The sequence below is a fragment of the Penicillium solitum genome (genome assembly GCF_028829755.1).
Source record: "Penicillium solitum strain IBT 25940 chromosome Unknown utg000005l_segment0_segment0, whole genome shotgun sequence".
Lineage (NCBI taxonomy): Eukaryota > Fungi > Ascomycota > Eurotiomycetes > Eurotiales > Aspergillaceae > Penicillium > Penicillium solitum.
This window is the reverse complement of record NW_027072125.1, coordinates 3,053,444-3,069,247: the sequence shown is the minus strand read 5'-3', so window position 1 is coordinate 3,069,247 and position 15,804 is coordinate 3,053,444. Positions and strand designations below refer to the sequence as shown.

The 15,804-nt window shown below is 43.8% G+C and overlaps 4 protein-coding genes across 4 annotated transcripts; 3 read left to right on the top strand and 1 right to left on the bottom strand.

The window, feature by feature from the left end:
* Positions 1-380: 380 nt before the first annotated feature.
* N7455_008752 (DUF3716 domain-containing protein) lies at positions 381-1,384 on the top strand (the record flags this gene model as incomplete). Its single annotated transcript, XM_065605964.1, has 2 exons — positions 381-429; positions 501-1,384. The coding sequence occupies 2 exons, from the start codon at positions 381-383 to the stop codon at positions 1,382-1,384; spliced, it is 933 nt and encodes a 310-aa protein (XP_065460913.1).
* A 478-nt stretch (positions 1,385-1,862) lies between these two features.
* On the top strand, positions 1,863-2,591 carry N7455_008751 (DUF3716 domain-containing protein; the record flags this gene model as incomplete). Its single annotated transcript, XM_040957917.2, has 1 exon — positions 1,863-2,591. One exon carries the CDS (start codon positions 1,863-1,865, stop codon positions 2,589-2,591), a length of 729 nt encoding a protein of 242 aa, XP_040811674.2.
* Positions 2,592-3,540: 949 nt separating this feature from the next.
* Positions 3,541-4,515, bottom strand: N7455_008750 (uncharacterized protein; the record flags this gene model as incomplete). Its single annotated transcript, XM_040957862.2, has 2 exons — positions 3,541-4,305; positions 4,363-4,515. The coding sequence occupies 2 exons, from the start codon at positions 4,513-4,515 to the stop codon at positions 3,541-3,543; spliced, it is 918 nt and encodes a 305-aa protein (XP_040811695.2).
* A 1,966-nt stretch (positions 4,516-6,481) lies between these two features.
* N7455_008749 (phosphotransferase enzyme family protein) lies at positions 6,482-7,435 on the top strand (the record flags this gene model as incomplete). The annotated part of the gene is made up of 2 exons (XM_065605963.1): positions 6,482-6,950; positions 7,008-7,435. 2 exons carry the CDS (start codon positions 6,482-6,484, stop codon positions 7,433-7,435), a joined length of 897 nt encoding a protein of 298 aa, XP_065460912.1.
* Between the last annotated feature and the right edge of the window lie 8,369 nt (positions 7,436-15,804).

Below are 15,804 nucleotides of genomic sequence, written 5' to 3'. Positions count from 1 at the left end.
CTGGGCATAGAAAATTGCCAAACGGTCAAATCGATGATGTCGTAGAATTTTGTTTTATACCAGGCCACGGCTGCTGGATGCGACAATGTTCGAGTTTCAAGTGAGACCGGCCATACCAAACACGTAGGTGATGTAAAAGCATCATAACATCCATACCAGTGAGATTTGACTAAATCTGAGTGAACAATCAAGAAATCAAGATGGGTCGGGTAGAACATAGGACATCGTCACTTTACTTCTACTCGCAAGTGAAGAACAAGCTTCTCTTTCCAAGTCTATATCAAGTACTGCAGCTCGCTGATCCATCGTTCGTGAGTTTATTTCATCTGGTAAGTGAAGAACAAGTATCTCTCAGCCCTACATCTCAATTCATCTTCATCATGCAGGCTTTCAGCCGCAATATATTTGAAAAAGCCACCCACATGCCAGGTATGTTGCCCTAAGCCACGGACAGAGAACAAGAGGCTAGTGAATCAAGACCATGGACTAACAAGTCCTAGATATGGCGATTCTAATTGAACCACCGCTCAAAGCTAGTGGTGACCATTCAGCCAGAAATGATTCAGATGGCGAAGCACTCGGCAATTTGAAAGCTTCAATCAGTGGAGACGATTCAGCTAGCAATTATTCAGATGGTGAAGCACTCGGCCATTTGAAAGCCCCAATCCTTGGTGGAGATCCAAACCAGAAGCCCGGATACTGGGCTCGGCGAGACCTTCAGCGCCCCTGGGTAAGGGCCATCCGATATTATGCTAAGCAAGGGGAGCTTCTGCATTTCCTAAAATCTCAATCCCCAGGTCGAGAGCCTGTGATTCGACAGATCAAGTCCTGGGATGGGACAAGGCTAAACGAGATGATCAGTGGGAAGAAAGCCAACATCGAGGCTATTCACGCCCAAGTGGTCGGTAGGGATATGCCGGGAGATATGAGCTGCAGCCATTGCGCTAGGGGGTGTGGTCCTTTCCTAGCCTGCGTCCAGATCCCGAGTGAGTCTAGGGAGGCTACTGAATGCGCCAACTGCCACTTCGGCGGCATAGTTACACGATGTAGCCTGAAACCAGAACCAGACTCTGCGACCAGCGTGCAAAAGTGCTACACTCCAAACCAACCTGTCCCAATCCTCGACCAGGAAACCAATATACTGGATGGCTCACACTCATCCTCAACCACGGACCACAATCCAGCGGAGCCCCTACCTCAAAACGTTAGGTTGGAGGCCATTGAAACCCTGGAGCTTTATCTTCTGGATATAGACACAGATATTGTGACGCTCCAGGGAATGATCAAGAACAAAGAGATCAAGCGGAAAGGCATTTTACAAACCCTGGAGGCGCTTAGGAAGGAGGAAAAGAACTCCGATGCGAACAGCAGAGATGTGATATAAAAAATACGTATACATGGAAATAACTCATTTTTTCGTTCACGTTCTTCCTTCTCTTCAACCATCTTCACACTCTGTCACAATTCAGCAACAGCACCCATCTTTTTCTCGCGTTCTAGCTTACAATCAATTCCCATTCTTATTAAACTATTTGAACCAATGGCTAAGTAAGTCTCTATGGCTTCTACAGTGAGAGGCTGAATTGTACTGACCTCATCAGTCTTCTCCCCGAGCCTACTTCGGCAGACCAGGGAACCCAGTCCTTATCCCCCCCCCCCCCCCCCCCCCCCCCCCCCATATTGGAAGCTGAATAGAGCCTCCAGGGCTCTGGGCTCAGAGAATTCTTGAGCTTCCATACCGACGTTCTCGCCGGGGATCTCGCCTCAGGACCCCCACCCTCCGATACCTTATCCAGCTCCCACCACATCGGGAGCCATCCTGGCGTTCACACCGTCATTGGACTAATTCTACCGAGGACGGTATGATATCAGATCGCACTGAAAATATCGAGGCCGCTCTTATGCAGGTAGTTGGGACTGTGATGGAGGTTCAGTGTGTACCATGCCAAGAAGGGTGCGGGCCTTTCACACATTGTGTGACCGTCGTAGGAGCGGAGGAAGTGACTTGCTGCGCCAATTGCCACTTTCGATCCCAAGATACTCGTTGTCGGTGGCCAAGTCCGACCCCACCGCCCATTTCTCAGCCCGCTTCTTCGAATCGACGTTCGCCCTTAAGCCCTGACGCCAATCGACAAGCGCAGGACGGTACCCGATCCACACACCAGGCCGGTACCCCAGCCCCGCCACAAGTCTTACAAGATTTGATACCCATACAGCAAAACATTACTCAGGCCACAAGGCTGAGAAAGGAGGTGGAGCGAGCTCGTCAGCGTGTTCAACAATCGCATGAGTCGGTCGAGACCTATCTACAAACAGAAATCGACACCATGAACCTTCTACAGGCCTACATTACCCAGGTCCAGGGGACAGATAGGACCCGATCCACTGCAGTACTGACCACTCTATCCGGATATATCAACTTAACAATGCAGAATCTGACCTCAGCCCACCGTCACCAGAGTGCCCTTTCACAACCCCTTGGCGCTCTGAATATAACCCAAACTCGCCTGGACCAAGCTCAGATTGAGGCGATCAATGATCTTCTGGCGCTCCTAAGCGATCTCGTTACGCGCCCCGATGCACCTGTCTGAGCAAAGAGAACTACTACTTAAGAGGAGGATTCGTTTTTTTTCTATGCATTCATTCTGTTTTCATACCGCCTCCATCGGATGAGTTCTTCCTCCCAACTTGTATTTGTAACTTTCTTCTAATTCACCCGCTTTGTTGAATTTTCTATCGTATAGAGTGCAAATTTCATCTCCTTGGTATCGATTTGAATCTTCTGTAGTGGTTGCTAGGTTGCTCCAGCTTCTGGGGAGTATCCATTGGCCTATAGGAGTCGCGGCTAAGGAGAGGCGGGTCAAATTCCGGTCTGACACTACTCATCTTCGTTCACTTAAGAGGCCTCGGTACAACCATGGTCTGACTATGATTTGTCCACGGATCAATCGTATCCGCATGCCCTCCGAAGTCCTTGAGCATACGATCGTACTGCGGTTTGACTACTGTTTGATTATGGAAAACCTGTCTCTGGGCGTAGATTAACTGTAATTAGTCTGTGCTAACCATAGTCTGACCATGAACCACTTCAAACAAGGAAATGTCCGACAATAAACCTATTAGTTCCAGCCTTATAGAAGGGTCAGTCCGCTTAGAGAAATCTCTAGAAGAATCACTTACGAGCAGCGTGTTGGTGGAATTTCGTGACCAAACTAAGTTTAATGGTGTACGAGGTTCGTAGTAGAAACATGGGCATTAAGCTTGGAAGTTAAGATCTAGAGTAAAAATTAGGAATTCATATCAAATTGTTCAATTGAAGACTAGAATACAGGGTAAAAGAAGATCAATAGAAGAGGACTTAATGGGAGTGGCTTTCTGCCGGCGTAAACAGCTGAGTTGCCGTTTGGTGACCGGACCGGAACACCGTGTTACAACTTGGCAAACGTTGTGGCCACAAAGGGAATAAGAAAAAGAAAATATAGTCTCGGCGCAATGTAGAGAGACCAGGCAAACGAGCATAGCGATGAACTGGTAGAGCTGTCAATGATGAGCAAATACAGGAGCATAGCGAAAAATGACATCTTGCGTGGTTAGATCGGGTCCTAAAACCCACTCGTCTTGGAAAACCCGGCCGCGGTTCTGCTGGTGGTTGGAGTTGTTGCCATCTATGTCCTCGGGCTTATCCATCCTGGTCGGATCCTGTTTAACCCTCTTGCTTTTAAGTTGCCCCTCGTCACCATCCACGGGTCGCTTCTCGCCTTGATGGTCTGGTAGGGGTCGACTGCTCCGGATATTGACTGGGTTGTCTTCTGTCGGCCGGAAGTATAGATCACGAAGTGTCTGCAGTTGATTGACTGTCGCTTCGTCAAGGGAGGCGATCCTCGGACTCCCGAGGGCCATAATGCCTCGTCGCAACGTTGCAATTGGTGCCCCATGCCACTGTTTGGAACTCGTAACGCCGAGATCCTCCGGAGAGATAAGGCCTGGGTGTAGGTAATCTTTAAGAAAGATTCGACGGTAGAGTCCACCAGTCGCACCTTCTAAGATCTTGTTGTTCTTCATCAAATGGTCCTTGTACATGACACGTGTTGGGACATTTCGATGAAGAACGCTGGTAGTGGTAGATCTCTGCTTTCTATCATCAAGTTCGAAATCGATGAAGTACTGCAAGTCGGTCGGTATGAATATGATACCGGGGTCGTGATCTCGATCAAATTGCGTGTGACAGCTTCCACAGAGCGGGATCCCATTTGCTGCTGATGTCAAGCTGAAGTCGATGAGGCCCGCGTTCAACCAAAGGTCCACCTATCCAAACATGGTTAGCTATATTCCATTCGAACCAGCAGCAATAGTATCACGCACCTGCTTGTCTTCTTTTCCGATCACATGGTAGATCTGAGGGTCTGTAGACTGACACACCCAGCAGGAATCTCCAGCGAGCCGTTTGATCTCAGTTTTTGTGGCGGTCGAAAAGACGTCAGATTTCGCACAAGACTCAGTTGATGCCAATGACATAGCAGAGGAAGAATTTGTGTGCCTAGATTCAAGAGACCTGGCGGTATGAGGGCGACGTGAGGGCGAATTGAGCTCAGATGATTGTCTTCGGTCGCCTGGCTAGGGTGGCGGTGGCATTGCCTCACGCTCGGGACCTGGTTCAGTCATATTTTGGTCAGTTGTGTTTCATCGAGAGGGACGTGTTTGGGGTCACCTACACCAGAGAAAGGGAGTTGGAATGGTTTAGTACACAGGTCGGTCCTTCCTCGAAGCAAGTCATGATGGTGAGGTATTCGCAGCTGAGTGAGGGACAGAACCACGGTTCCGAGGCTGAATATAGCCAAGGCAAAGTTCACACTCATCTGTTGACGATGAACTCACATCAACTAGGCGTAAGGCGGCAGGAGATCACCATAGGGTCGATGCATGCACAAGAGTGTAACTACACAGTAGCTCGAACTCCACCATGTCGCGGGAGAAGGTACCTAGATAAGGGGTCTAGACCTCCCGGTTGAGATCACGAGACAGCAACTGGGCGGTCTACGGCGGTAAAGTATTGCCTTCTCGGAACCCTCTAATTTGTTCTTCTTTTACTTTGTATTTAGTCTGGAATTGAACCACTATGCAATTTTAGTATACCACCTAGTTCCTCGTTTCCCGTTAGTCTCGAAACCGCCTTCAGACAAGGCTAGATCTCAGCGAATCACTTCGTCTTCCTGAAGCCTATGGTATATACCGGGGTAGAAGGCGAGTCATGCACGTATGGATTTAGACAGGGCTGAATAGACTAAAGAATAGGGCGGCAAGAGGGACTTTCCTAACAGATCAAAAGAAAAATGAAAAGGAACAAAAACATACAACAGTGAGGATTCGCTGGTGGTCACCCACCCAACTACTAACTCACCGGCGTGTGGCTTATATACAGTCAATAGTCGGGTGGGTGTCGCCCGGGTGAGAAATGGGTGAGCGCCGCTTTACGGTCGCGCGACCGGGGGTGAGAAGGGTGAGTGTGCTATAGACAGGGTGAGAATCGGGGTGACAAGCGGGTGAGAATCACCCTAGGTAGCGTGACGCCAGCACTGACCTCCTATAGTGACACGGAGCGTGATATGATTGGATTACAAGTTGAACCTGAAACGTTTCGATCCTTGGCATCTGCACACAGCCCCAAAAGAGATACTATGTCTTCAGTTCAATCCGTTGTTGTGGCTTTGTCGCCCTGTAGACTCGCTACAGCCCTTCTGATCTGCCCATGCTTTCACATACATCCCAGTGCAAATAGCACATACCAATTAAACACTGTTGGTATTCCAATTTGTTTTGGAGATAGGCTGGGCAGGAAAGTGAAGCTCTAATTAGCTTCGCTCCCACTAGGCACCACATATATCTTGTATATAGAGACAAGGGGAATAATTCTTAATATTGATAGCCTATTCCACTATTCATTGCGCGAGCGACATTCCTAGGATCATATCCGGCCCTCCGTCAACAAAACGGTCGAATTTTTTTTTAAAAATTTTTTTCTTTTTAAGGAACTGTGAAAGGAGCTGGGTATTCATTGATTACTATTGGCTAAACCTCACTTTAATCACCTCATCTTTTGGCTGCCCGCAAACATTACGCAGAGGCCGGGCTTGGCGGGAACACCAAGTGTCGGCGTGGGCCGTATTGTAAAATGTAGGGTCCAATCAATGGTGTTCCACTCTCCGTATTGCTGTATCCGCTTTCCTAACAATTTATATGGACCGCCGATTACTAATCTAAAATTACAAAATGCATAGGATCAATGGATCCTCCGGTATGCCGGTATGCCAGTGCATCTACTCCGACACCAAGCTGTTGCCTAAGGCTAGATAGTATGCAAACCCTGCAAACCTCTAATATGAGACTATGATATGTCACATGACCGTATGTTTTGGGGCGTCGAAGTCATATCCAAGGCGGAACTTATCACTCAGCAACCCTTAGTGGAGTCCCTCAAGCCATAATGTCAACATTCCCTGCGATTTTAGAAAACATTCCCGCTGAGTCGATGCGAGAGATGAACTTTTTAGACTCGTCCTACTTCAAAGAGCCTGGCAAAAGCCTCCCGACACCAGCGCAAGTGAGAGCTTTGTCAAAAGACATCCATGCGAACCCTCAGCCACAGCCTATTATCTTCGAAGACTCTGGAGTCTTCGTCAAGTTTGGTCCTTATGTCACAATCGCAGAAGCGCAGTGTCTCTGGATGCTCAAACGGACCTTTGGTGATGAGATTCCCGTACCCGAAATTTTTGGGTGGAGAGTCGACAAGGAGAACTACGTGTTCCTCTATATGGAGCTTATTCGAGGACAGACGCTCCTGGATAGCTGGAATGAGCTTAATAGCCTAGAAAAAAGCTCGCTCTGCGATCAGTTATGCCAAATGGTCAACCGTCTACGCCGACTTGAACAAGATCCTTCCGATCAGTATATTGGTACGCCCCAGTCAAAATGGAAATAATGTTAACGTGCATCTAATCGAATTCTTCTAGGATCACTAAATCATCAGCGACTCCTGGATTATGTTTTCCAATTATACCCGAAAGCCGGTCCTTTTCTATCAGTCAAGGATTTCAATGACTGGTTTTCGTTCTTACCACAATTACCGCTCCCTCCTTCGAAGAAGTATAACGACCCCTATAGGACTTTTTTGCCGGACAGTGAAGATATAAAATTTACTCATAGCGACCTCCACCCAGGGAATATCATTATCTCTTCCGGCAAGCCAGCTCGAATTCTTGCTATTGTGGATTGGGCACAAGCAGGATGGTACCCAGACTATTGGGAGTATTGTAAAGCACTCTACACTTGTTGTTACGAAGATGAGTGGCGACGAGACTGTGTCGACAACTTTCTAAACCCACGCTTACAAGAATTCCTGGTATTCGCAGAGTACACAATGGCAATGGGCTCGGTGTAAATTACTTCCACTCTAGAATGAATTTTCCTTTTTGACTGACAGGAGAAATAAGAAGATACTTTGCAGAAATTACTGTACAAAGCGACTATTATAATAATCTTAAGTAGTCGGCTATAGATAGGGATAATCAAAGGGATACACAACAAAAGAAATGTATTTTCCAATTTATATCTACTTTCTTCGCCGTAGGCCTTCTTCCGTCATTCGAACCCCTACCCGGGATAAACTTATCGTCTTCCGGCGGGCTGAAGGCCAATTCCATAGTTTGGGGGATCACGTTTGGATTGAACAATCTGAATCGCCTCCGCTGCAATAAGACCTTTTGCAACTAGATAGCGGACAAATTCTATGGTCCATTCTTGACATCGCTTATTAGTGGTCTGAAATAGATACATAAAGAATAAGCACACCAAACAAGAAAATATACAAGCTAAGGAGCTTACGTCATTGACAGGTGCCATAAAGTTCTAACTGATCCCAGGAGTTGGGACCTAAGAGGCAGCAACCTCAATATTGTCTCTAGGAATTGAGTCTTTAGTCATCGCGGTATCCGTGGAGTCAACGATATTGGACGAATAAACCTAACCAATCGGAAAGGTCTCGTGGCGCTGTTAGGTCAAAGCAGGAGAGTAATTTCGCTTAAATTCGAGAATATAGCCCGCCATAGGTGTACCGACAGCGTGGATCAGAGTGCCTCGTTTGGGTTCTGCTGCCGAGGGAACAAAAATTGCAAAATGTGCTCGCTGAGATGAAACATTGCGGAAAGAGATGAGATGAATAGTTCTGGTGGCCATGAGATCGTTATAGGATCCTTTGTATTCTTAGATAAAGAGGGAACACCGAAGTTATGGGCATAAGGTGTGGAAAAGGCTCCTCTTATACCGTCCGATCGGAGCATTTCTTGGGGCCAAGTAGGAGTCCCAAGTAGTCTTACTAGGCGCCTCGAAGAGGGAGCCATGTATCATATCCATTTCATTTGAACGAACCATATTAGAGGACGAAGCGCGTATGTCCGTAGGCAATTATGTCGGGCCTAGGGTTGCTATTTTTAGCCTAGTATATATGCCCCCACGATATAACATATATGCGATAATCACCTAGGCGCTTAATGATTGGGTACCTAGGACTGAGCGTTTTTGGTACTAGCGGGGACGAGTCGTGGTCCAGCGCTCTCCTCCTCTCAAGATAAGATTACTTTTCTATCGCACGAGTCGCTTCAGGACGTGCATTTATGTACTGACTTTGATAATCGACGAATCAAGAGCGGATCAACAGCGAGTTAGAGACCATACCCATACGGGTTTTATTTAAGGAGCGCTCCCGCGCCATTTTCGACATAGATATCTTCTGTTTTGACTTTCCTTATTATATGATAGGAAAGGTACAAGGAATACATAGTGACCTAGGAGGGCTGTTGAAGTTGTGCTTTATGCACTAAGAGTTTCTATTAGATATCAGCCTCGGATCTAAGGAACAAAAAGACTAAATTCAGGCGGACAGCTTAAAATGAATTATTAACTCTAGGCTTTATCTATAGCATTTTAAAGATATCAAAAAAGATACTTATGAGGCTGCGTGGCTACTTCCAATAGGGTAGAATGAATATATCTATAGAGCAAATATACTGAATTTCAACTTCAGATTGTGAGAGACTGAGAACATCATGGTGGGGTTAAATGGTAGGTCACGTACTCCGTTTCGTTATGCCCAACCCCGCCTCGTCGAGAGAAGTGTAAGATTCATTTCGATTATCTCGACCCAAAAAACCGCAGTCCAGCAATACGTTATATGCGCATTCAATAGCGGTGCTAGTGGCTGTTCTATAAATAGACCTATGGCCTACCTCCGACCGGCTGCGAAAAAGCCTAACCAGGATCCTTACGACAAATTGAGGAACTGGCTGGCCAATAAAAACTATTAAATATCACACCATCCTTCACTTTCTGCTCAAGTAGTGATCAACCACCCACCGTAATGATTTAATTCAACAAATTTGTTCAGTGAAACTCCCTTCGGGGTTGGCATGCGTACTTAAAGGAATAAACGACTGAAAGCAATAACACCAAAAAGTAGCTACATTCACAGAGTTACAAACTTAGTGCAGCTTTGCTTCAACACCACACCCCATTTCTTTATAAGGGCCGAGGTAGTTAAGGGGTTACTATCACAGGCTACCGTTGATTCCTCAAGTAATTGATAACGATCTCTTAATCAGATTAAAAGAACCGGCCCAAAAGATATAAAGGCCTGCCTAATTGCAAGTCAACAAAAGTTAAGACGAAAAACAGAGGTGGTGATACTCACAGAGTGCAGAGGTATAGCTGATTTCGAATACTACTATAATCGGTTGGCATAGGTTATGTGCGGTCAATAGTTCGGTGAGGTTCGCCAGGGCGCAAGCAACCGCCGCACTGACCATAAAATGACGCTCCGCTGAACTTAATCTCAATATTATTAGACGACAGCATTTTAACTAAAACAACCTAAGAGGTCTCGGTCTCTTAGTATCTGCATATAGCCACTTCCTTCTCCATATTCCGCCAGTCATATATCTTACTTAAATTACACATGCTGATTTATATGCGGGGTGTGGAGCGTATACCCTTCAATCATAAACAGTTCTAGGTTGGAGGTAGGAATGTCCACACCTTTCCTATGCCCTCCCTATACCCTTTCCTATACGATAGATTTTCTTTAAGATTCACAATAAGAGTAGCGTCAATAGTCTACTTCAACGTATCGTATTTTATATAAACAGCTCGATACTCAAATCAATTTGGCGGAATCTTTTCGGGCAATCTTTCCCCTTTTCGTTTTATCTTTTTCTTATTTAATACAAAATTAGAATATCCTTTGCCCCAATCAAAAAGCTATCAGCCCCGCGCTTTAGTAGGGATTAATGATTAGTCACGCAGATAGGTCTCTTTATTTTGGAGCAGTTACTCCTAGTTTTCCCCGATTTCCTCGTTCCCTTTTATTCACCAAATAGTTGGAAATCATCAATATGGGTCTTACTGAGAGTAAAATTATACTCCAAAAGCTTTCAGATACCTACTAGGAAGCCGAAAGACAAAGATCCACTTAAATAGATAGAGTCTTATAAGATTCCTACGTGAGTTGATAAAAAGGTCCTAACATAAGAAGTTTAGCAAATAGCTAAAGACTTCATAGATTATTCAATGTCTCCAGAGTTTCTAGACCCGGATTCCCGATAATACTCAGCGGAGAATCACCGGAAGGTCAAAAAGGGCGCTTATAGAAACTTCCCCTAAACCACGTCGGAAGAGAAAAAAGACAATAAAACCCAAAATCTCACTTTCCGAATCTATTATAAACAATCTATCGTCCTAGGTAGAGAATCCCCTAAAGTTCTTTTCCGACGGCGATAATCGCGACATAGAATTCAGTATCTTATCATTTTATCGGATTTTGCTTCACTTAGAGCGACGTAGGGAGAATAACTTGACACGTTCCCGATTTCTAAAAGTCATTTTCCATAAGTTAAAAGAAAGCCTTAGTATACAGCGACTGCATTCTCATAGTATCGAGAATATTGCCCGGATCATCTCCACAGCCGGCTTAGTCAAAGATTCGCTAGACGTGATCAAAACCCACATCAATGATTGGTCAAAAGAGGGTAGAAAACTAGACTCTCTATATCAAGATCTCCATCGCAATAATAGGATTCCACATAGGTATCTTTGTATGTTATTTTGCTTGCCTAATGATATAACCAAGGAGTAGTAAGTCTACAAGCCTTTTTAACTTTACTCTATTAACTAACCGTGGTGCAGCCTTAGAGTTCTCCATCAGGAAGGTAGACTTCGGCAGAACCCATTTTGGGTCGGAGTCTCCGACCCAAAACCCAACCCAAAACCCAATGGGTTAAACCCAATAACCCAATAATAACCCATTTGAACCCATTTTTGCATAAAATATAGGTCTTGGCGTTCATAACGATGCTAAGTCATTCAAATAAATGACTGTTTTTTACAACTGTTCTGGTTTGTTCATCGAATATTGCTACATTATCACAATATTGAGTTGGAAAATTTATGTAATTGCTCTGAATTTGAAGCTAATAGGCTTTATATTATATTGATTACCGATAAAAATTGACATTAATCATGGTATAGTGGTGTTCTATTAAGTTAAGTATTTATTGACTGTGGACTGTTGAAAATATATATTTGTAGTAGAGGTGAGTATGTATATATTACAGGATAACTATAACTATAAATGTAAATAGAAATATCTTATTATTATTTTATTTTATATATAATTGATATTATATTAAAGCTATATTTCTCTTTTCTTATATTTAACTTCTTATACGTGCTCCAAATTATATTTTCTGACCGCGGTCGGAAAATCACTTCTGGGAGGGCAGGTGTATATATCATTATTTCTGACCGCGGTCAGAAAAGCTCTTCTTAGGGGGGTTATATTTACTATAACTTATGACCGCGGTCAGAAAAGCTCTTCTGGGAGGGTAAATGAAACATTTTTAAGGAATCTTCTAGGGAGTGGGTTATAAATGGGTCCTCTTGGGTTTCAATGGGTTATGAATGGGTTCTCTTGGGTTTCGATGGGTTATGAATGGGTTCTTATAGGTTTCGATGGGTTATGAATGGGTTCTCTCGGGTTTCGATAGGTCCCGTTGGGTCCTGTTGGGTTCTCTTAGGTTAGACCCATTTAAATAGAGCTTATATAGCCAATCATATAACATTATAGCTTCTACCTTTTGATCTATCTACTTTACTATAGGACTAAGGTGTTTACTATTCATATACCCTTCTCTTATAAGTATATACTCTCTCTGTCTCTCCCCCTTACCTCTATAGCATTCCCCTTTTCGGTCGCAATATCCCAAAGCCAGCATTCTGACTTTTTACCTACTCTTTACGATACGGATATAGATAACCTTAGCTATCTTATACCCTCTTCTCGAGTTCCAACCCCATCTAGTAGCCAGCTCACGATTGAGCCTTTTGATACTATTGATACTGGCTTCCTTCGGCCCTCCCTTCTACCGATTCCACACTCTCTTACTCGCGTTAGCCCCGATCGGAGAAAGGCATATATGCTTTATAACAATATGGCACATAAAGAATGGGTTGAGTGGTAGCTATAAACCGACTATGGGCAGAAAAGCAAGATTTCCTAAGATTCAAATCGCAATTCAAACATATAGAGTAACTTCGACCAAGTTACCTATACCAAAGATAGAGCGCTAAAGGTAATATATAAGCGCTGCTCAAAGATCCTAGAGCATCCCCATTCTCCATCACCTAGTAGAAAGGGCTATCATAGTACATCAACAATATTAAAGCATTTAAAGACAGCAGGCTATCGCAAAGCTTAACAGGGAGGGAAAGGAGAAATTACCTAGTTCCTTCAAAAAGTAGTATCTCCTTACCTCTTTATTTAGTTATCCGATTTCCCTAACACTCCTAGATATATAGGATCACGGCTTACCAGAGGCTCCCTTTTCACAATCAGTATAGGAAGAGCATCTTCTCCAATTTCTCACCCTCAATCGACTTCCATTCCACCTCATCGAACATCCAACACTTCATAAGCTATTCCGATTAGCCCGCTCTATACCATCTCTCCCTCCGATACCCTCTACTACCACAATACATCGTCGTTTACGTAATATTATCACAGAACGACAGAAATCTATCCTCCAAACACTACCCAACAACGCAAAAATCTCGATCGCATTAGATTGCTGGACTTCTCCATATAACCAGGCGTTTATAGCTATCACTGGCTATTTTATTAATAGTAACTAGGTATACTAAGAGGTTCTACTTAGATTTAAACCACTTTATGGCTCCTATACCGGTTTAAATCTAAGTAGTATACTCCTTAAAACTCTAGTTAAGTATAAGATCCAGGATCGGGTATTTAGAGTTACAACTGATAATACAACCAACAACAAGACAATAGTTAAGGCTATTCAGCAGGCGCTCTCTAGCGATATAACAGTAATCCGAATACCCTATCTTACCCATATTATCCAGCTTTGTTTGAACCAGCTCCTTAATCGTTTAAAGGCCATCCCTCTAAATAAGAATGCAGAAACAAAGTGGACTAACCAGAAGTCATCTGCAGTAAAGACAAATACTTAGCACCAGACACAGAGGATCTCATATACCTTAAATAAGGTCCGTTATCTTACTATATATATCCATACAAGTCCGCAACGCCAGGCGGCCTTTCTCCGACTTCAAGAAAAGGGATCCCAGCTTATTCCAATCCAGGACGTAAGGACTCGGTAGAATTCTACCTTCTTAATACTTCGTCGTATAAAGAGACTACGTAGTTTCTTCCAGCCCTTCTGTAAGGAGTATAACTATAAGGAGATATTGCTTAATAATCAAGAATAGCGTCAAATTGACTATCTTCTATAAATCACTCGGCCATTCTTTAACTACACAACAGAGCTCTCGAAGACAAAAGAGGTCACCACACATCTTATCTTTAAGATTTACAATACCCTCTTTAATCACTTTTTTGAAGCAGAGGCGCTACTTAAACGTAAGCGTATTCTATAGAAATCAGACATACTCAAAGCACTCATAGCTAGTCGCTTAAAACTTAATAAGTACTACTCTCAAACCGACAATCTCAAAGGACATATCTATACAGTTAGGACAATGCTAGCACCTAACAGCAGATTTCAGTTCTTTCTATCTAATAATTGGGAGCCTCACTAGCGTGATACCTACCGGAAATCGTTCCAGGAATTATTAATTCCGTATCAAGAGCGTCTTACAACAAATCAAGGATCGACCAATACTCCAACAGTAGCATCATCTAGTTCTAGGCTAAACAAGATACTAAAGAGTAACAAGATATCTACAAAGCTAGCTGGTGATGAGATAACTCAATATCTCGATAGTGGTATATTCATAATCTATTTCTTCCCTATACAGGATAATACTAATATATTTATACTACTAGATCTAATTGATATTGAACCTCTTCAATTCTAGCGGGAGAACCAATCTCGTTTCCCTACGATCGCGTTACTTGCTCGCGATATTCTCTCTATTCCAGCAACTGGTGCTGGTGTCGAACGGCTCTTCAATACTGCTCGGGATGTTTGTCACTACCGCCGTGGTCGTCTGAAGTCTGAAACAATCGAGGAGCTTATATTGTTTCTATGTGCAACAAGATTCAATATTAAGGATACCGAGGCAAAGCAGCTTGAGCAGTTCTTTACACTGGCTGAGATTGAGTCGGCGAAGGAGCAGAACGATGAATATACAGAGGATGCTGAGCTTGACCTGATTAGTGATAATGAAGAGGAAGAAGGAGTAGATAATAGACTGCGAGAGACATCTCCTTATTTAATAGATATAGATATAGAGGTGACAGAGCCTGAGTTACCAGAGACTACAACTCAGAGACGGGCCTCAGGGAGGAAGCGTAAGAGCAGGGCAGATGAGGATTTCGAGCAATATTAGAGAAATACATCCTGATTCAATTATTCAATTTATTCTCAATTTATTCTAGAAGAGCGCTGTAAGTAAAATACTAAATATTACAAGCAAAAAATGCATTAATTATGCAGCTACACGCTAGAAGTCTGTTTGTCTGGTTTACACTATATTGGGGCCCCAATGGGTTACCCAATGGGTTTTGGGTTATGAGCTATAACCCAAAACCCATCGTTGGGTCGAAGCAATGGACCCAAAACCCATTTTGGGTTGGGTTGGGTTGGGTTGGGTCCGGGTTAGAGTGGGTTGTGCCGAAGTCTAGTTCATACGCTAAGGCTGACATCAGATAGCCACGAATCCCCGTATAGTATTTAAAACTTTATATCGCTCTGTTATTAATACAGCGTATTGCATTTCGAAGACTTTATAGACCGATATATGTCCGGTAAAAGAAACTGATCTAGTGGAGCTTCACTTTTCGCGCTTATATAAACGCTTCTCGGAGAACGCAGTATCCTTAGCAAATTTACGTAAAGAACAACTCAAGTCCTTCAGTAGTCAGGTATCTCGTATACAAAGCAGTCGTATTTGCCTAGTCTGCCTTTTGCGTTCCGCACAACATATTCTAGTATATAGATATATAGTGTACGACCGCTATACTCAGATTTTCGGAAGCCCTACCTCCGGGCTGGAATATCAGTTCACTATTAAAGGCTATCTCTATTACCTCTACCAGAGGCCGTTAGTCGTAGATATTCTTCCGCCGACCATAAGCCCCACAATTCTTACCATCGATAGTAATAGAGTTAGGGGGGTAATTCCGTTAGAGTTTCTACTTCTAGTTCAGGAACACCTACGCCCGTACGCGATATAAGATATAGTAGACCTCGCGCTTAGCATAAGTTCCGGTCAGTTAGG